We start from the raw sequence: 20,635 nt of genomic DNA, 5'->3' as shown, positions 1-20,635 counted from the left end.
TTCGTAAAAATTAAATATCGATTCAAATATCTTTTCAAAAACTTAAAATTAAGGCTTCAAGCTTATTTTATCTTATAAGAAATATTGTTTTCAACATTCAATAAAATTTTGAGAAAATCGAATTGACAGTTTTTAAAAAAAAAAATAAAAACCTAAAAAAAAAATTAATAAAAGTTGGTAAAAATTGATTTTCGACTCAAATATCTTTCAAAACTTTGAGATATTGGCTTTAATTTACTTTTATCTTTTAAAAAATATTGTTGTCAACATTCAGTAAAATTTTGAACAAAATCGAATTGACAGTTTTTTTTATAAAAAATTAAAAACCGAACAAAAATTAACAAAATTTGGTAAAAATTGAATATGGATTCAATTATCTTTTCAAAAACTTGAAAGTTAGACTTTAAACTTATTTTATCTTATAAGAAATATTGTTTTAAGCATTCTGAAAGATGTTGAGAAAAATCAAATTGACAGTTTTTTTTACAAAAAATAAAAACCTTAAAAAAAATTTATAAAAAATGGTAAAAATTGATTTTCGACTCAAATATCTTTTCAAAAATTGTAGATATTGGCTTTTAACTACTTTTATCTTTCAAAAAATATTGTTGTTAACATTTAGTAAAATTTTGAAAAAAATCGAATTGATACTTTTTGTACAAAAAATGAAATACCTAAAAAAAAATTTAACAAAAGTTGGTAAAAATTGATTTTCGACTCAAATATCTTTTCAAATCTATAAAATATTGGATTCAAACTAATTTTATCTTATAGAAAATATTGTTTTCAACATTCGATAGAATTTTGAAGAAAATCTAATTGACGGCATTTTTACAAAAAATAAAACTCTAAAAAAACAATACTAAAATGTACTTACTTTACATTTAAACGGTGGTTTTTTAAGAGCTTGAGAACTTAAAACAAAAAAAAAACGCATAAAATTTGCAAAATCTCATCGATTCTTTATTTGAAACGTTAGATTGGTCCATGACATTTACTTTTTGAAGATAATTTCATTTAAATGTTGACCGCGGCTGCGTCTTAGGTGGTCCATTCGGAAAGTCCAATTTTGGGTAACTTTTTCGAGCATTTCGGCCGGAATAGCCCGAATTTCTTCGGAAATGTTGTCTTCCAAAGCTGGAATAGTTGCTGGCTTATTTGTGTAGACTTTAGACTTGACATAGCCCCACAAAAAATAGTCTAAAGGCGTCAAATCGCATGATCTTGGTGGCCAACTTACCGGTCCATTCCTTGAGATGAATTGTTCTCCGAAGTTTTCCCTCAAAATGGCCATAGAATCGCGAGCTGTGTGGCATGTAGCGCCATCTTGTTAAAACCACATGTCAACCAAGTTCAGTTCTTCCATTTTTGGCAACAAAAAGTTTGTTAGCATTGAACGATAACGATCGCCATTCACCACCAGCGTACAAACCACACCAAACAGTGCATTTTTCGGGATGCATGGGCAGTTCTTGAACGGCTTCTGGTTGCTCTTCACTCCAAATGCGGCAATTTTGCTTATTTACGTAGCCATTCAACCAGAAATGAGCCTCATCGCTGAACAAAATTTGTCGATAAACACATTTCGAACCGAACACTGATTTTGGTAATAAAATTCAATGATTTGCAAGCGTTGCTCATTAGTAAGTCTATTCATGATGAAATGTCAAAGCATACTGAGCATCTTTCTCTTTGACACCATGTCTGAAATCCCGCGTGATCTGTCAAATACTAATGCATGAAAATCCTAACCTCAAAACAATCACCCTTTACTTTCGACTCAAATAGCTTTTCAAAAATTCAAAATAATGGCTTCAAACTTATTTTTTTTTACAGAAAATTTTGTTTTCAATATTCAGTGATTTTTATATAAAAACCCAACAGTCCGTTTTTTCATAAAATATAAAATCTATAAAAAATAGTATGCAAATTTGGTAAAAATTGATACGAGTACATATAGACAAACTTTTAAGCAAGACAAATCGACAGACGGGATGGGAAGTTATCAGTGTGGGTCGCATCCCAGCCTCTTTTTACTTGCTACATATAGGAACTATATGGCAAGTTTTGCATTCGTGCAAAATTTCGAACTCGAGATTTTAATCAAACATGATATTACTATGGTAGAGAAGTCGAAAAAAGTGGGTCCCGCGATTCCGTCCGGTCGGTTTTGTCTGTCTGTCCACGCTCCTTCAGCCTAAACCATTGGGCCGATTGAGGTCAAACTTGAAAGTTAAGGTTTTGAGCAGATTTGCGTTAGGCGTTTTTTCATTTTTTTTTTAAGATCAAAACTAACAGTGGCTCTCATACAATTTTTTTGGTCAAAAAACGAAAATTCGAATTTTCTCAAAAACAAACCGATAGATTTTTTTTTAATTTTCTCTAAAATTTTATTTTTTAACTTTGCTTCCTTTAATAAGAAAAACATATTTTTGTATTGCTCAGGAATGGTACCACCCATAGAACCGTTATTTTGTTTTTTAATTTTCTCAGCAACTTATGAACCGATTTCAATAATTTTTTTTCTGAATAAGCTCTTATATTGTTTAAACAATATTTCATTATCAAAAAAGCATTTTTTTATTGTTTGGATTTTTAAAAAAATATTGATTTTTTTTTCAAAATTCGATATCTCAAAAACGGGTAAATATTTTTTTACAAAATTCAAATGCATAGCGTATATTTTAAATCTCTAAGCAACTGTATACCAAAAATATTTTTAGAACAAAATTGAAAAATTTTATATATAAAAAATTAATTTAAAAAAAAAACCGCTCTAACGATTTTCAAAAAAAAAATTTGAAAAATCAACGGTTTTTTGATTTATAAAATGGCATTTAAATTATTTAAGACAAACTTATTTTTCAGGTAAAATTTTGAATCTTAAAATATTTTTTTTAAATTATTTTAATTTAATTATTTTTATTTTTATTAAATTATTTTGACAAAATTATAATAATTATATTTCTATCTTTTATTTAAATTAATGCATTTGGTACAATTTATGTATTTTTATAACTATAACTATTGTAAATACCAACTATGGCCGTGAAACGATTATGATATGTTTAATCAACAATCTATTTTAAAGTCTCTATCAAGAAGTATTATCTTGGTACTTTTGTATATTTATTCTTTAAGAATAAGGTTGTTTAACACATATTTTACTTGCTTCCGATTATATAAAAGAATAAATACTTAGTACTAGTCAAAGAAACGTACAACCTCTACAACTACTGCTTACGTGTCAATTCATAACTAAAATCCAAAACGCACAAGAGCCTGACTGTTACCAACACATGAATAGCAATTTCTTGAACTTTAACGAAAAAAATAAACTGAACGGAATAACTCCATGTTTGCGCTGAAAACTTGTAGGAAAGAAGGATACCTACCAATGACATTCTTTCACTATCATCATAAACATGTCATTATCTATATATCTGCATAAAGCTGAGCACGCGAAGTGAACTATTCTATGTTCGTTTTAGACACCTACCTAACTACACAATCAATAGGTGATTGCTTTACAATTTAAACATACATATTCTTCCTCTTTCTTATCTTCAGATAATTTACTTTCCATCCTGGTTCTTCTAACATGAAATTAAAATAAGGCTATCCAATTGAACTAAATAGTTGAATATGTAAACAATTGTTTTCGTTAAGTACGGATACAAGTATATTTCACTTGCGGGATGAAATGTCCTAAGATGAGTTGTGTGGATGAATTGCTGTTTTTTTTGACAAATCAAATGGCATTTATATCTTTGAAGGCAAACTTATTTTACAGATATATTTTAAAATCTTATATAAGTACTTTTTTAAACAGACTTTTTGCATACAGTAGCAAGTTCGTGCGACCCAGTCGTGCATTTTATTTTATTTTGATTTGTGTTCTTTGCGCAAGTGCCTCCGGGTGATTATTTTAATTCGAATAAACAAAGAAGGATAAAAACAAGCACGAGTGCGGACCAAAATGTAAAAAAACAAGGGATCTACAGAAGGAACGAAGGAAACCTAATACTCATAACTCTAACCCGTTAGTGGCAGGAATTCCCGAGGCCAAAGCTAAGTAGCATTTTTTTTTTTCTTCTTCTTTACCTTCTATAGTCTTACGTTTTTTTTCACAGGTATCGATCTATGAACACTGGGACGAGCTAACGATGGACGGAACGACGACGCGACGGCATAACCTCATACAAAAACAACGTATCAAATGAAGGACGAGGAATGGAATATCTTGTTTATAACTAGTTTTTCTAACCACATTTTTCTATTTCAAGAGCAGCCACAACAAAATATTGTTGTTAACATTCAGTAAAATAAATAAAACTGTTAAAAATTGAATTTTGACTGAAATATCTTTTCAAAACTTTGAGCTTTTGGCTTTCAACTTATTTTAACTTACAAAAAATATTGTTTTCAACATTCTGACAAATTTTGAGAAAAATCGAATTGACAGTTTTTTTACAAAAGATAAAAACCTAACAAATAAAACATTACCAAAACTTGGTAAAAATTTACTTACGGCTCAAAAAGCCGTTATTTCACAGAAAATATTGTTTTCGAAATTCAATAGTTTTTTTTTTATAGAAATCCAAAAGTCCGTTTTTTCTTTAAAAAAATAAAATCTACAAAAAATAGTACGCAAATTTTGTAAAAATTGATGTTAGGTTTTTGATATCTATCGAATTAATTTCATTCATCCAATTTGAAAAAAATAGGGAAATGCTACTTAAATTGGTAAAAATTTGTTTTCGACTAAAAATCTATTTAACAAAAGTAGATTTTCAAACTAAAATATTGCTTTATATGAAAATTGTTGTTGGTAATTTAACAATTTTGAAGAATAACTCAACTGACAACTTTTTTAACCCAACACAAAAACCTACAAACTTTTAAGCAAGACAAATCGGCGGACGGGATTTGAAGTTATCAGAGTGGGTCGCATCCCAGCCTCTTTTTTTATTATTAGGTCCTACCGTGTCATGTCTTTAAACGATGCTTTGTGTATATGACCTCTTTAAGGTTTTAAAACAAAAGTACTGCAGTAGCGAGCTGTCCTCATACACAAACCTTCTGCAACATAATTCGTTTTTGACATTAAGATCGCACAGAACTATTTGAGCGTCATTAGAGTGAGCTTATTTTACTGTTCTTTCTTTGATCTTTCCTAATCTGTTTTATAGTGATGAATCTTTGTTGAAAATCTTTTTCTTTTTTTGGGCGTTATCATTCTAAGAAATACATATTTTGAGGAAAATAATCGTATGTGCTTTGTTAAAATGTCTTCAATAGCAGACGTTTGTCCCAACGGTCCCAATTGATGGTGATAGTCGTTCCATCTTCATTTTCGAAGAAGTATGGTCCATTCACAGCCTCGGACTTTTTGTGTGCTTTTGTGAATTCTGTGTTTGGTCAGCTTTCTTCGGTTGTTGTGTCAGCTGGACTTTATTTAGATGTAAACGGTGATTTTTTAAGAGCTTGAGAACTTAAAAAAAAAAAAAAACGCATAAAATTTGCAAAATCTCATCGATTCTTTATTTGAAACGTTAGATTGGTCCATGACATTTACTTTTTGAAGATAACTTCATTTAAATGTTGACGGCGGCTGCGTCTTAGGTGGTCCATTCGGAAAGTCCAATTTTGGGTAACTTTTTCGAGCATTTCGGCCGGAATAGCCCGAATTTCTTCGGAAATGTTGTCTTCCAAAGCTGGAATAGTTGCTAGCTTATTTGTGTAGACTTTAGACTTGACGTAGCCCCACAAAAAATAGTCTAAAGGCTTCAAATCGCATGATCTTGGTGGCCAACTTACCGGTCCATTCCTTGAGATGAATTGTTCTCCGAAGTTTTCCCTCAAAATGGCCATAGAATCGCGAGCTGTGTGGCATGTAGCGCCATCTTGTTGAAACCACATGTCAACCAAGTTCAGTTCTTCCATTTTTGGCAACAAAAAGTTTGTTAGCATTGAACGATAGCGATCGCCATTCACCGTAACGTTGCGTCCAACAGCATCTTTGAAAAAATACGGTCCAATGATTCCACCAGCGTACAAACCACACCAAACAGTGCATTTTTCGGGATGCATGGGCAGTTCTTGAACGGCTTCTGGTTGCTCTTCACTCCAAATGCGGCAATTTTGCTTATTTACGTAGCCATTCAACCAGAAATGAGCCTCATCGCTGAACAAAATTTGTCGATAAAAAAGCGGATTTTCTGCCAACTTTTCTAGGGCCCATTCACTGAAAATTCGACGTCGTGGCAGATCGTTAAAAAAAAATTGCTTTAACAACTTAGTTTAACAGATGTCGAATTCCACAACTACAACCAAATTTAAAAAATGTAGGTATTACAAAATTTGTCGATAAAAAAGCGGATTTTCTGCCAACTTTTCTAGGGCCCATTCACTGAAAATTCGACGTCGTGGCAGATCGTTAAAAAAAAATTGCTTTAACAACTTAGTTTAACAGATGTCGAATTCCACAACTACAACCAAATTTAAAAAATGTAGGTATTAGTACAAGCATAGTGCTTATAAAACCTGATCCGAAAAGACAAACTAGTGTATTTATACTTTAACCCTTAAACATATACTGTCTGTTCTGCAGCTACAGTAAGTAAGTTATAGGGAGAAATTACTTCCCTAAATATAGCTTATCGAGACAAGCGCCATAGTAGGCGTAAATGAAAGTAAAAATGCCAATGAATCGTACTCATCACTTTTGGCTCGAAAAATGTCTATTCTCCTTTAGCTTCTTATGAAAAATACCAAAGGCTTCAATGGAAAGTTTCGTGGGTTGTGATCAGCATTAGTTTTTTTAATTATCAAAGTTCCATTCACCAGTAAAAAACTCAATGAAAGAAGCCCCATTAAAAAATAATAAAATTACCTTTTAGAAACAGCTTAGCACACCAACAATGGTAGATTGGCATTGTTTTACACTGTTGAGTGTTTCCTGATAAACTTTAATGGACTGGAACTAGATTAGACGGATATTAACCTAAGACTAATTCCGTAAACTTAGATTATTATAGTGCCTTCAAGCAATTCCAAATTTCCTAAAAAGGGCTTTAATAATAAACAACTCCAAAAAATTAATTTACTATAAGCGTGGGATAAACTATCCCACCTCTTCTTTTGCGAAATGTTTATGCGAAATCTTTCAATGCCAACAAGAAAAAATGGGCTATCTGCCGGTATGTATATTTTTATTGCCATTTGTTTAGTTTAGATTGAGGTTTCCATCATCAAATGATGAAGCCAACATTCAGTTATCTAAAGAACCTCAAAACTAACAGAAACTAAAAGTGGCAGAGCTGAAATAAAATTATTAAATAAGCTTTAATAAGCGTTCTCTTTTGAGTCTGAAATAAATAGAATTTTTTGAAAATGTTGAACGAAATTTTTTCAAGTTCTTGGTATATAGTGTTAATTATATTATTAGCTGAAATTGTTCTAAGTGCACCTCAAGGATATAATTATTACGCAAATCAACAAAGAAACTATTATGCTCAGAGAGCAGCACAAATTCAGCGAATTCAAGCCCAAAGAATTGCAGCTCAAAATCGTTACTATCGCCAGCAATCTGTTAAACCTACCTCAACTACCCGGAAACCCTACGAAGTTGATAGAGCTGATTCGGAAAATGCTAAATTTCTGGGCGTAAAAAACCAAGAAACACATGAATCAGGTAAAACATTTAAGAAAAAACAAAGTTATTCGGTTCCGGTTATGGGGGAGCAGGATTTGGCAGTCCTTGTGGCTTCCGAAGTGCTGCTGACCAGCAAAAAGGTGAAGGGCGGGTATTTTGGGACTTGAACATACATAACATTTACCCTGGTGGAGGGTGTGGCTATGGAGGGAGTCCTGGGGGATTTGCAGATCCATACCCTGGTGGAGGTTTAGCTGATCCTTATTATGGTGGACCAGTTCGTGGACCTTTTCAAAATTTGCTTGGTCTCTTTCTTCCTGGTGGTGCTTTGAGTGGAGTTAATAGACCACAAGGTGATGGTTCTCAAGCTGATGATGCAACTAATTCTGGTAATGCACCTCCTGGTCCAAATTTCCAATTTCTATCTGACTCAGATGTTATGGTAAGTTGTATTTTTTTTAGTTGAAACTCATCTAATAAACTGTTTTTGCAGCAAGGAATAACGCCTAATCAGTTGATAAGCGGTGTTGCCAGCACAGTTAACAATGTCCTACAGCAGTTGAATAATCCTTTCCTTGGTTAATCTTCTTGTGAAATGTTATTGTTTTGTTTTTTTTTTTATTTGTTTAAGATTTTGTTGATACATTTATAATAAAGCTAATGAAAATATAAAACGTTATTTGAATAATTTATTTGATCTGGAAAAATGTTGATTAAGTGAATGTGGTCTTTAATCACTACGGGTATATTTTTATAGATCTGTAGTTTTCAATCTGACAATACTTCTTTCGGAGTCTGTCTTTTTCACAGCTGTCGCTTGATATCTGCTCAGTTTGCTTTTCCTTACTCCTGATCAACGAAATTGGTAGGTTTTTACCAGAACAATGGTTTGGTTCGGTTCGGTTCGTGTAACGAATCAATTTAATTGAAAGAAACTTTTAGTTCCTGAATTATCTCGCGTTGCGACGCACGTGGGCCTCTATCGTGGCTTTCAAGATCCTGGCATTTTTAAACCGATTAGTTTTTGTGGAGTTATGTGAAAGTGTTTGTCTACGCAGGTAAACCTGAGACGATTGAATCCTGTGGCGCGTTATTGCTGACATACGGCTGCAATTGCTGCCAAAAGTGATCGAAAATTGGGCGTGAAGAGTGGAATTTATTCCAGCACATGTTTCTTATACCTGATTGTCCAGCTGCCAAAAAATTGCCTTCTACTTAAGAGAACTCTATTGAAAAGTTGACTGGAAAGCTAAGCTAAGTATACATGGTTTTAAAATGAGCAAGTTTAGACAACATGAGGGACTTCATTTGCAGTCAACTTCATTCTTTGAACGTAAATTTTGACCAAGGCAACTAGTTAATTTTTCAAGTGTCATGAATTTAAAATTCAGAACTTTACTTCACAAACCTCTACTTCAAGTTCATAGTACAAAAACTACCAAAATCATTATTTTCTACAAAACACTCCTCAGGGAAGCTACAAGTCCATCACGGTTTATTTTGTATTTTAAAGAAATATTACTTTTTTTTCAAATTTACAAGGAACCTTTTTACAAAAAGCATTAAATAAAGTTGTGGAGAAAATAATAAATCATTACATTTGCTTTTAGTTGAATTAAAAACATGATCAATTGTCATTTCGACCTTGACTTGAGCCAATCATATGCTAGAAACTTGCCTTACTTTCAACTCCCTTATGTCGGCTGAACCTGCCAGTCTTCTAATATTGGCCGAACTGTCAAAAGTCTTTCAATAGTATTTACTTACATAGGTGACAATTGCGAATGTTTTGTCAAGTAAAAATTGTTCGTTTATATTGTAGGTTGATTAAATCCAGAAATGTACTGACAATTGGCGACAACTTTTTATCTTCCAACTAAAATTTTCTGTTTAGCCTGTTGGAAGACTTTAGAAAACAAAAACATTGGTAGTTATTGGAAGATAATTTGTTCGGCAGATGAAAATGACGATAATTCTTTCAATTTTCGTAATTTTGAAGTGTCACTTTTGAAAGATAAAATTGTGTGTTTACATGGTTCCTTAAATTGAATACATTTTTTTGAAATACTTAGCTTTAGTGAAGAAAATTCTCCCTTACAATCAAGTCTACTTCCTCGTATGTCTAAATGTAAGCAGATCACATTTTTTTTATTCAACTCAAAGGTGTGCTTTTGTTTATTAAATATTTAGTGTAAAAGGGTTAATTGTCATATTGGAAAAGAAAAAAGAGGCTGGGATGCGACCCACACTGATAACTTCTCATCCCGTCTGTCGATTTGTCTTGCTTAAAAGTTTGTCTATATAGTTTTATCATTTTTACCAAATTTGCGTACTATTTTTTGTGGATTTTATTTTGTATGAAAAAACGGACAGTTGGATTTTTATATAAAAATTACTGAATATTGAAAACAATATTTTCTGTGAAATAAAATAAGTTCGAAGAAAATATTTTTAATTTTTGAAAAGCTATTTGAGCCGAAAGTAAATTTTTACCAAGTTTTAGTATTGTTTTTTTTAGAGTTTTATTTTTTGTAAGAAAACTGTCAATTCGAATTTTTTAAAAAATTTACCAATTGTTGAAAACAATATTTAATATAAGATAAAATTAGTTTGAAGCCAAAATTGCAAATTTTTGAAAAGGTATTGGAGTCGAAAATCAATTTTTACCAACTTTTATACATTTTTTGTTAGGTTTTTATTTTTTGTAAGAAAGCTGTCAATTCGATTTTTTTCAAAATTTGTCCTAATGTTAAAAACAATATTTATTATAAGAAAAAATTAGTAAGAAGCTGTTATCTCAAAGTTTTTAAAAGATATTTGAGTCGAAAATAATTTATAATTTTTACCAACTTTTGTTAATTTTTTTTTTTCGGTTTTTAATTTTTTGTAAGAAAACTGTCAATTCGATTTTTTTCCAACTTTTACTGAATGTTGACATCAAAATTTGTTGAAAGATAAAAGAAAATTAAAGCCAATATCTCAAAGTTTTGAAAAGATATTAGAGTGGAAAATCAATTTTTACCAACTTTTATACATTTTTTTTAAGGTTTTTATTTTTTGTAAGAAAGCTGTCAATTCGATTTTTCTCAAGATTTTAACAGATGTCAAAAACATTATTCTTCGTTGCACAAAATTGTTTTAGAGATGAAATCATATTTCAGTCGTAAAATTTTGGAGGTAACAATTTTTTTTTCAGTTTTATTGATTTCTAAAAAAAAACCGTTATATTGATTTTTTCAAAAAATATACCTGTTTGGTATCACGTTACAATATATTATATAAAATTTAATTCAAGTGTTTTTGGTTCGTAAGATATTTAGGGTTAACCAAAATTTTCACCTTTTTTTCAAACTGCTATGGTGAAAAAACCACCCGCGCAATTTTCTTGAGAGCCCTTTCCGGATCTATCTGCCTTATTATCTATATAACAAAATTTCTTTGAAATCAATATCTCTTCTGGTTCTTGAGCTATGGACGACGAAAAAAAAGTCGCGAACGTACGTACACACGGACGCACAGACATTTTTCTAAAAATCTTTTATTTCGAATCTAGGGACCTTGAAACGTGGAGAAATGTCAAAATTTTCAATTTGACAAATCGGACCCATTACAATAACTTCCTATGGGAAGTTAATAATAAATCGAAGCGTTATAAAGGGTGATTTTTTTGAGGTTAGGATTTTCATGCATTAGTATTTGACAGATCACGCGGGATTTCAGACATGGTGTCAAAGAGAAAGATGCTCAGTATGCTTTGACATTTCATCATGAATAGACTTACTAACGAGCAACGCTTGCAAATCATTGAATTTTATTACCAAAATCAGTGTTCGGTTCGAAATGTGTTTCGCGCTTTACGTCCAATTTATGGTCTACATAATCGACCAAGTGAGCAAACAATTAATGCGATTGTGACCAAGTTTCGCACTCAGTTTACTTTATTGGACATTCGTAGCCGTTCGCAGCAATTGGGTTTGTGTTATTCGACCACATGGAAGATTTTACGCAAAGATCTTGGTATAAAACCGTATAAAATACAGCAAGAACTGAAGCCGAACGATCTGCCACAACGTCGAATTTTCATTGAATGGGCCCTAGAAAAGTTGGCAGAAAATCCGCTTTTTTATCGACAAATTTTGTTCAGCGATGACGCTCATTTCTGGTTGAATGGCTAAGTAAATAAGCAAAATTGCCGCATTTGAAGTGAAGAGCAACCAGAAGCCGTTCAAGAACTGCCCATGCATCCCGAAAAATGCACTGTTTGGTGTGGTTTGCACGCTGGTGGAATCATTGGACCGTATTTTTTCAAAGATGCTGTTGGACGCAACGTTACGGTGAATGTCGATCGCTATCGTTCAATGCTAACAAACTTGTTGTTGCCAAAAATGGAAGAACTGAACTTGGTTGACATGTGGTTTCAACAAGATGGCGGGCGCTACATGCCACACAGCTCGTGATTCTATGGCCATTTTGAGGGAAAACTTCGGAGAACAATTCATCTCAAGGAATGGACCGGTAAGTTGGCCACCAAGATCATGCGATTTGACGCCTTTAGACTATTTTTTGTGGGGCTACGTCAAGTCTAAAGTCTACACAAATAAGCCAGCAACTATTCCAGCTTTGGAAGACAACATTTCCGAAGAAATTCGGGCTATTCCGGCCGAAATGCTCGAAAAGTTACCCAAAATTGGACTTTCCGAATGGACCACCTAAGACGCAGCCGCGGTCAACATTTAAATGTAATTATCTTCAAAAAGTAAATGTCATGGACGAATCTAACGTTTCAAATAAAGAATCGATGAGATTTTGCAAATTTTATGCGTTTTTTTTTTTTTTAAAAAGTTCTCAAGCTCTTAAAAAATCACCGTTTACTTGTCCGCAAATTTACGTTTCATTGAAGTGCTCTTTGGTAAACAACATTTTTTGTTTTTTAGTCTGACGTTAACACAAACAAAGAGGATGGTTTCCCAACTCGTGAACACGCAACGTATAGCTGCCCATGTGAAAAACAATGATTTTCTAAATTTATCCCGCAAAGCACTAAGCGATTGGCCATTGTCATTGCGAACGCAAGGCGAACGAATTGCAATCGTTTGAAGTCAAATGGAAGATCAGTCGGAATCATTGGTGTTCGAGAATGCATACATTTTCACCTGCGTACTTGCCGTTAATAATAAAGCTTTTCACAGCAAGTTGAGTACCGCAATATTATAATAAAAGAATCAACTTTGAGTTGCAAGTAATGCATCGATCGATTTGGCGCAATAATTCCTACTTCAATCAGAAGCTTGTTTGCAATAGTCAAGCATTGATCCTCAATCAGAATCATTCCTTCATTGTAGATTTCATACGTTATTTGAAGTCGATATCTCTGAAATTTCATATGGTTGACTAAAAAGGTTCCCAAAAGTAAGCTTTGGTTTAAAATATAGGGCCCATGAAACGTCAACAAATTTAAAAAGTTTTAATTCCATTTATCGGAACTATAGCTTTCTATGTGAAGCTAAACGGAGTTCAACGCTTTTCTGTTGATCTTTTTCCTGAATTTTGTCTGCTATGAACTCACGGAGCCCAAGATTTTTACAACAAATGCAAAATCGTGGAAACCCGACTTAATTTTATATAAAGGGTGTCCCAAAATTAACGCAAGATTTGAATTTGCCGCCATTTGTGCAGTGAAGTGTTGGCAAACCCTGAAAAAAAGCAATTTGAAAGCTAACAGTATAGGGTTATTAAAAATGGAGCGTTACACGATAGAACAACGTGTCTTCATTATTAAAGAATATTTCAAAAATAGTGAAAGCTTGGCGGCTGTAGTTCGAGAATTTCATACAAAATATGGTCGGAATAGTGTTTTAACTTCGTCAACTGTGAAGAGATTAATTGAAAAATTCATTGAGACTGGATCCGTTCGAGACGCCAATCACACTGACCGTTTAAAAACAAGCCGTTCAAATGTGAATGTCGAAGCAGTGCGTGAGAGTGTTGCTGACAATCCAGGAACCTCAATTCGACGTCGTGGACAAGAATTGCAAATTTCAAGAACCTCTCTACAGCGTATACTCACCAAAGATCTGTGTCTTCATGCTTACAAAATTTAATTAACACAACAATTGAAGCCTAATGACCATGGACAGAGAAGAGAGTTTGTTGAATGGATTATTGAACATCAACAAGTGGACATTGATTTTTCACATTTTTGCACATTTTCATCTTGATGGCTTTGTCAATCGCCAAAATTGCCGCATTTGGCATGTGATTGTCGAAAAACAAATGCATCCACAACGCGTGACTGTATGGTGTGGATTTTGGGCTGGAGGCATAATTGGGCCATATTTTTTTGAAAATGATGCTGGTCAAGCAGTGACTGTTGCTGGTGCTCGATATCGCGACATGATTACACAGTTCTTTCTGCCAAAATTGGATGATATTGATGTGTCCAATATGTGGTTTCAACAAGACGGTGCCACATGTCATACAACCCGTGAAACAGTTCAATTACTGCATGAGACATTTCCAGGTCGTGTACTCTCTCGTTTCGTTGATCAAAATTGGCCTCCTAGATCGTGTGATTTAACACCATTAGACTTCTTTTTATGGGGTTATTTGAAATCACAAGTCTATGTCAACAAGCCCACAACCACCCGTGCATTAAAGGAGGAGATTCAACGCTGCATCAACGAAATTCAGCCACATTTATGCAGAATGGTCATGGAAAATTTCAACTAAAGAGTGCGCATGTGCATGCAAAGCCGTGGAGGCCATTTTCCGATGTGTTATTCCATACACAAACCCTATCCTATGTACTTTACGAGTCAATCATCATACTTTTACTTATTTACTTATTTACTTATTTACTTATTACTTATTACTTATTACTTATTACTTATTACTTATTACTTATTACTTATTACTTATTACTTATTACTTATTACTTATTACTTATTACTTATTACTTATTACTTATTACTTATTACTTATTACTTATTACTTATTACTTATTACTTATTACTTATTACTTATTACTTATTACTTATTACTTATTACTTATTACTTATTACTTATTACTTATTACTTATTACTTATTACTTATTACTTATTACTTATTACTTATTACTTATTACTTATTACTTATTACTTATTACTTATTACTTATTACTTATTACTTATTACTTATTACTTATTACTTATTACTTATTACTTATTACTTATTACTTATTACTTATTACTTATTACTTATTACTTATTACTTATTACTTATTACTTATTACTTATTACTTATTACTTATTACTTATTACTTATTACTTATTACTTATTACTTATTACTTATTACTTATTACTTATTACTTATTACTTATTACTTATTACTTATTACTTATTACTTATTACTTATTACTTATTACTTATTACTTATTACTTATTACTTATTACTTATTACTTATTACTTATTACTTATTACTTATTACTTATTACTTATTACTTATTACTTATTACTTATTACTTATTACTTATTACTTATTACTTATTACTTATTACTTATTACTTATTACTTATTACTTATTACTTATTACTTATTACTTATTACTTATTACTTATTACTTATTACTTATTACTTATTACTTATTACTTATTACTTATTACTTATTACTTATTACTTATTACTTATTACTTATTACTTATTACTTATTACTTATTACTTATTACTTATTACTTATTACTTATTACTTATTACTTATTACTTATTACTTATTACTTATTACTTATTACTTATTACTTATTACTTATTACTTATTACTTATTACTTATTACTTATTACTTATTACTTATTACTTATTACTTATTACTTATTACTTATTACTTATTACTTATTACTTATTACTTATTACTTATTACTTATTACTTATTACTTATTACTTATTACTTATTACTTATTACTTATTACTTATTACTTATTACTTATTACTTATTACTTATTACTTATTACTTATTACTTATTACTTATTACTTATTACTTATTACTCATTACTTATTACTTATTACTTATTACTTATATAATATTATAAATGCGAATGTAAGTTTGTTTGTTACACTTTCACGCAAAAACTACTTAACCGATCATCATGAAACTTTGCACTTACACTCTTAAAGGTATTAGAAGTAACATAGGATACTTTTTATTAAAAATTTTACGAGAAATAAGAAAATTGTTTGTCAAAATATCGTACAATTTAGCTACTTCAACGCCATCTAGCATCATAGTAATGAAGTTTCAACCCTGAATACTGTAATACCAACCCACTGTATTACCGACGGTGACGACAATATCTAATTCAATTGAATATAGTTTCAACTGTTTCTAATTTTTCTATATTTACCGTACATGTTACGAATTTTGAATGCTTTTGTCTGCGCATGTTGTTGCATCATGTTAGAGGTTCAATTAGCTTTACAGAACTTAAAATTGTCAATGGTCAGGAATGTCAAACCTACCGAGAAGCATGTGAAGCTCCGCGACTGTTAGAAAATGACAATCATTGGGATGAAACTATGGAGGAAGCTGTACAATGCCGATCGCAAGATAAAATCAGGGAATTTTACGCTACGCTTTTATCTTCTTGCGGTCTTTCTAACCCTCAAACTCTTTGGAATAAGTACAAAGAATACATGGCTGAAGATATTTTACATCAACTGCAGCAAGTACACACAGACATTACTTTCAATGAACATGTCTACAATAAAACTTTAATTTCTCCACTGCGGGCGAAGCCGCGGGTAAAAAGCTAGTAAAAATATAACTATCAAAAGCCTAAAAACGGCGTTTCCTATTTAATTCAAATCTTGCGTTAATTTTGGGACACCCTTTAGTAGATAAAAACTTAAAAAAAAATATATTATTTCGACGCAAATATTTTTTCAAAAACTTGAGATTATGGCTTCAAACGTATTTTATATTGTAAGAAATTTTGTTTTTTACGTTCGGTAAAATTTTGAGAGAAAACCAATTGACAGTTTTTTTTAACAAAAAATAAAAACCTTAACAAATATGTATAAAAGTTGGTAAAAATTCATTTTCGACTCAAGTATCTTTTCAAAACTTTGAAATATTGGTTTTAAACTACTTTTATCTTTTAAAAAAATATTGTTGTCAACATTCAGTAGAATTTTGAGAAAAATCGAATTGACAGTTTTTTACAAAAAAATCAAAACCTAAAAAAACAATACTAAAACTTGTTAAACATTTACTTTCGAATCAAAAAGATTTTCAAAAATTAAAAAATATTATCTTCAAACTTGTTTTATTTCATCGAAAATATTGTTTTCGATATTTAGTAGCTATTTATAAAAATCCAAAAGTCTGTTTTGTTCATAAAAAAATAAAATCTACAAGAAATAATACGCAAATTGGTAAAAATTGATTATCGGTTCTTGATATCTCTCAAATTAATTTCATTTATCTAATTTGTAAAAATTTTAGAAATGCTTCTAAAATTGGTAAACATTTGTTTTCGACTAAAAATCTATTTAACGAGACTAGATTTTCAAACTAAACTATTTCTCTATATGAAAAATATTGTTGGTAATTTTAAAATTTTGAAGACTAATTCAACTGACAACTTGTTTAACCCAGCACGAAAACAAACAAACTTTTAAGCAAGACAAGTCGGCAGACGGGATGGGAAGTTATCAGTTTGGGTCGCATCCCAGCCTATTTTTTCTATTTTGTACTGAAATTATAATTTACAAATAAATAAATTCATTTTTTGAATAACTGTTCATTAAAATAAACTACGCGGAAGCTAAAGTTTAGCCTACTAATAAAACTTTAACATTTATGTCACCATTAAGACTGATTGAAAAAAGTCTCTGGTAAACAAGCTTAACAAGTAAACTATTCCAACTTTTAATGGGAACGGTGTTGGACTTAAAGCATCACTACACTCAATACAGTGTAGTGCCACTTAAATTTTCATATAAGGGAATTAATCAAGAAGCGTAGGTAGGCCACCTCTTCAATTCTTCATTTGCAGAATTCGTATGCAAAATCTCACAAAAGTAGGTCAATGAATTTTTATTACATAAGATTTTGTTTGCTAAAAAATAAAGAAAAACCCATTTAGGGGAAAATTTTCTACATCGACAACAACAAAAGCTTAAAAATAAAACACCCAATGCCATCATCAAATGATGTAAATTTATAAGTTCCAGTTCATGAATTATATTCCCACCGTTATAAGCGACCAATGACGCTAGATAGGATTGAGTCAAATTGTTAGTTACAATCTAAGACCCCTCGAAAGTGGATCTAACACTTAACAAAACCAAATGTGATCAGAATATTATTTAGAAAAATTTAATGAGGTTCGTAGAAAACATTTCTATTATTGAAACTATCATTATAATACTCGTAATTTAAATATATTTTTAGTTTAAAATGTTAAGGAAAGTTCTTTCAAGTTCGTGGTATGTATTGCTAATTATAATAATATTAGCAGAACTTGTTTTAAGTGCACCTCAAGGATATGATTACTACGCGAACCAACAGAGATACTATTACGCCCAACAAAGAGCAGCACAAGCCCAACGTATCCAAGCTCAACGATTAGCAGCTCAAAATCGCTACTATCATCAGCAGCTATCATCTTACAGAACCCCCAGCACAACTACTCGAAGACCGTTTAGGGTAAGTAAGGCTGATGCAGAGAATGCCAAATTCCTTGGTTCAAAAAATCAAGAATCTATTGAATCGGGGAAGACATTCAAGAAAAAGGCAAACAAGCTTTTTGGAGGAGGTTATGGGCCAGGAGGATATGGAAACGGATGTTACTTCCGAAATGCCAACCAAGAACACAAGTCTGAGGGAAGAGTATTTTGGGATTTCAATGTCTACAATGTTTACCCTAATGGAGGTTGTGGTGGAGGTTTCGGCGGAGGATATCCTGGTGGACCTGGAGGCTTTGGCGGAGGCTTGGCTGACCCTATTTACGGTGATCGACCAGTTCGAGGATTTTTTCAAAATTGGCTTGGCCTCTTCCTGCCTGGTGGTGCTTTGAGTGGTGTTAATCGACCGTATCAGGGTCCCTCCCAGTCACAATCGGGTGGTAGTTCTTCAATTGATCCTGTCGATTATGACTCCAATTTGGGGGGTACAGGCTCTGGCGCTGATAGTTCTTCCACAAATGATGGTACTAATAGCGGTGGCGGTGGCAGTGGCAGTGGCGGTGGCCTTGGCGCAGCTGGCGGTAACAATAATTTTGGATCTAATGGAGGTGGCATGGTAAGTTCAAAACACTTTTACTAAACTTGATTTGTATAATAAGTACACATTTGCAGATTACAGAAGTATTTGCTAAGCAAGGAGTAGTTAACCTTACTTAAAAGATTTTCGAATAATATTATCTCAAAAATTCAGAGATATTGTTGAAGTTCTTTTGCTCATGTTTTATTTACCTACCTCTTTTCAGCCAAATTTAACACCTGGCCAGATAGTTGGTGGAGTGGCAAACACAGTTAACAGTGTTATTCAGACGTTATCTACTGCTCCTGTGTTTGGTTGATTAAGCTTAAGTCAATAAAGATATTGACTCTTGTTGTTAATTATTTGTAATTGTGTATTATAGATTTTGTTATAAATAAACTATTAAGAAATTAGTAATGTTATTATTTTTTATTTTGATTTTAAATTATAGGTCACAGTACATATATATGGCTGCTCAAAAAAGATTCAAGCCTAAAAAAAATGTATATCACCGTTTTCCAGATGTTGAATTTTAGCTGGATTTTGAAAAAATATTTCATTATTGACTAATTGAGTTTTTTTTGACAATTTCGTCATCATAGAAGTAGAAACCAGTTTTCGGTCTTCACCTCCGCCTTCGCTAAAACTGCTGTCATGTACCTTTTAATAAACTTAAAAGAATTGTTCAATCTGGTTCCTCTACCGGTTAGGACCTGTCAGGCGGATTCTATCAAGCCTAATTCAACATTTTAACAAACTTCTGAAAAATGGATCTGGCGCAAGCTTGAGATATGTTTACTTTAAAATCGGAATTCCTGCTGAATTTATGCAATCCGTTTTCATCTTTTTGGCCTTTCGGAATAAAGATTCCTAAATTCGACTACATGCCGAAAAACGTATCATCGATGGAGAAATAAAGAACCCAAATATTTTTCCATCCAATCCTGATTGCCTGAAAATGTATTATCATAATTCCAGTGGAATTCGTACAAAAATCCCTACGCTTTACCTTTATACCAGTAATGTCGACTACGATGTTATGATTTGAAATTGTTGACGTTAACTCTTATATGGTCTTCCGGAGGGATCCCTGTGTGACTGCTGGAGATCGTGGAGGTGGGCTACTTGTTGCCTTTAGCTCAACCATGTCATGTGAACCAATTTCCCTACCTATCACCGATATTGAACAAATTTGTGTTTCCATCAGTCTTAAACCTAGTATGTTAATGTACGTCTTCTTCTTAAGTCCGGGGCGGACCTGGGCCTCAACCAACAAGCGTCTCCAATCAGCTCGGTCCCTAGCTAGCTGTCTCCAGTTTCGCACGCCAAGTTGGTTGAGGTCCTCTCCCATCTGGGTGCGCCACCTGAGTCGCGGTCTTCCTCTACTGCGCCGTCCCTCGGGATTGGATTCGAAGACCTTCCAGGGTGGAGCGTTGATGTCCATCCGCTCTACATGACCTAGCCATCTTAGCCGTTAGACTTTAATTCTGCTAACTAGGTCAGTGTCGCTGTACAGCACGTACAGTTCGTCGTTATATCTTCTCCTCCATTCTCCATCTATGCGTACGGGACCAAAAATCACCCGAAGAATTTTTCTCTTGAAGCATCCTAAGACGCTCTCATCTTTCTTTGACAGGGTCCAGGCCTCAGCGCCATAAATGAGAACCGGGATGATGAGTGTCTTATAGATGGTGATTTTACATGCTCGAGAGAGGACTTTACTTCTCAATTGCCTTCTAAG

At 32.5% G+C, this 20,635-nt stretch overlaps 3 protein-coding genes across 4 annotated transcripts in view; 2 read left to right on the top strand and 1 right to left on the bottom strand.

Moving 5' to 3' along the window:
* LOC129943098 (ras association domain-containing protein 8) overlaps positions 1 to 20,635 on the bottom strand; it is a 447,741-nt gene that overhangs the window by 321,806 nt on the left and 105,300 nt on the right. The gene's annotated exons all lie outside the window — the stretch shown is intronic.
* LOC129945749 (uncharacterized) lies at positions 7,151 to 8,240 on the top strand. Its single transcript, XM_056055649.1, has 4 exons — positions 7,151 to 7,202; positions 7,451 to 7,696; positions 7,750 to 8,099; positions 8,151 to 8,240. The coding sequence occupies exons 1-4, from the start codon at positions 7,151 to 7,153 to the stop codon at positions 8,238 to 8,240; spliced, it is 738 nt and encodes a 245-aa protein (XP_055911624.1).
* LOC129943104 (keratin, type I cytoskeletal 9-like) lies at positions 17,903 to 19,307 on the top strand. The gene is made up of 3 exons (XM_056052338.1): positions 17,903 to 18,017; positions 18,085 to 18,933; positions 19,121 to 19,307. The coding sequence occupies exons 2-3, from the start codon at positions 18,091 to 18,093 to the stop codon at positions 19,211 to 19,213; spliced, it is 936 nt and encodes a 311-aa protein (XP_055908313.1). The 5' UTR covers positions 17,903 to 18,017; positions 18,085 to 18,090; the 3' UTR covers positions 19,214 to 19,307.

This window comes from Eupeodes corollae, chromosome 1 (assembly GCF_945859685.1).
Source record: "Eupeodes corollae chromosome 1, idEupCoro1.1, whole genome shotgun sequence".
Lineage (NCBI taxonomy): Eukaryota > Metazoa > Arthropoda > Insecta > Diptera > Syrphidae > Eupeodes > Eupeodes corollae.
Note: the sequence above shows the minus strand (reverse complement) of the source record. Positions and strands in the feature narration are given on the sequence as shown.

Bases quoted from the DNA above. Each gene is read 5' to 3' on its own strand.
- LOC129943104 (XM_056052338.1), top strand. From the start codon at position 18,091: ATGTTAAGGAAAGTTCTTTCAAGTTCGTGGTATGTATTGCTAATTATA. The intron at 18,934-19,120 runs GTAAGTTCAAAA...ACCTCTTTTCAG, and splicing joins GATCTAATGGAGGTGGCATG to CCAAATTTAACACCTGGCCA.
- LOC129945749 (XM_056055649.1), top strand. From the start codon at position 7,151: ATGTTTATGCGAAATCTTTCAATGCCAACAAGAAAAAATGGGCTATCT. The intron at 7,203-7,450 runs GTATGTATATTT...TTATATTATTAG, and splicing joins AAAAAATGGGCTATCTGCCG to CTGAAATTGTTCTAAGTGCA. The intron at 7,697-7,749 runs GTAAAACATTTA...ATGGGGGAGCAG, and splicing joins CCAAGAAACACATGAATCAG to GATTTGGCAGTCCTTGTGGC.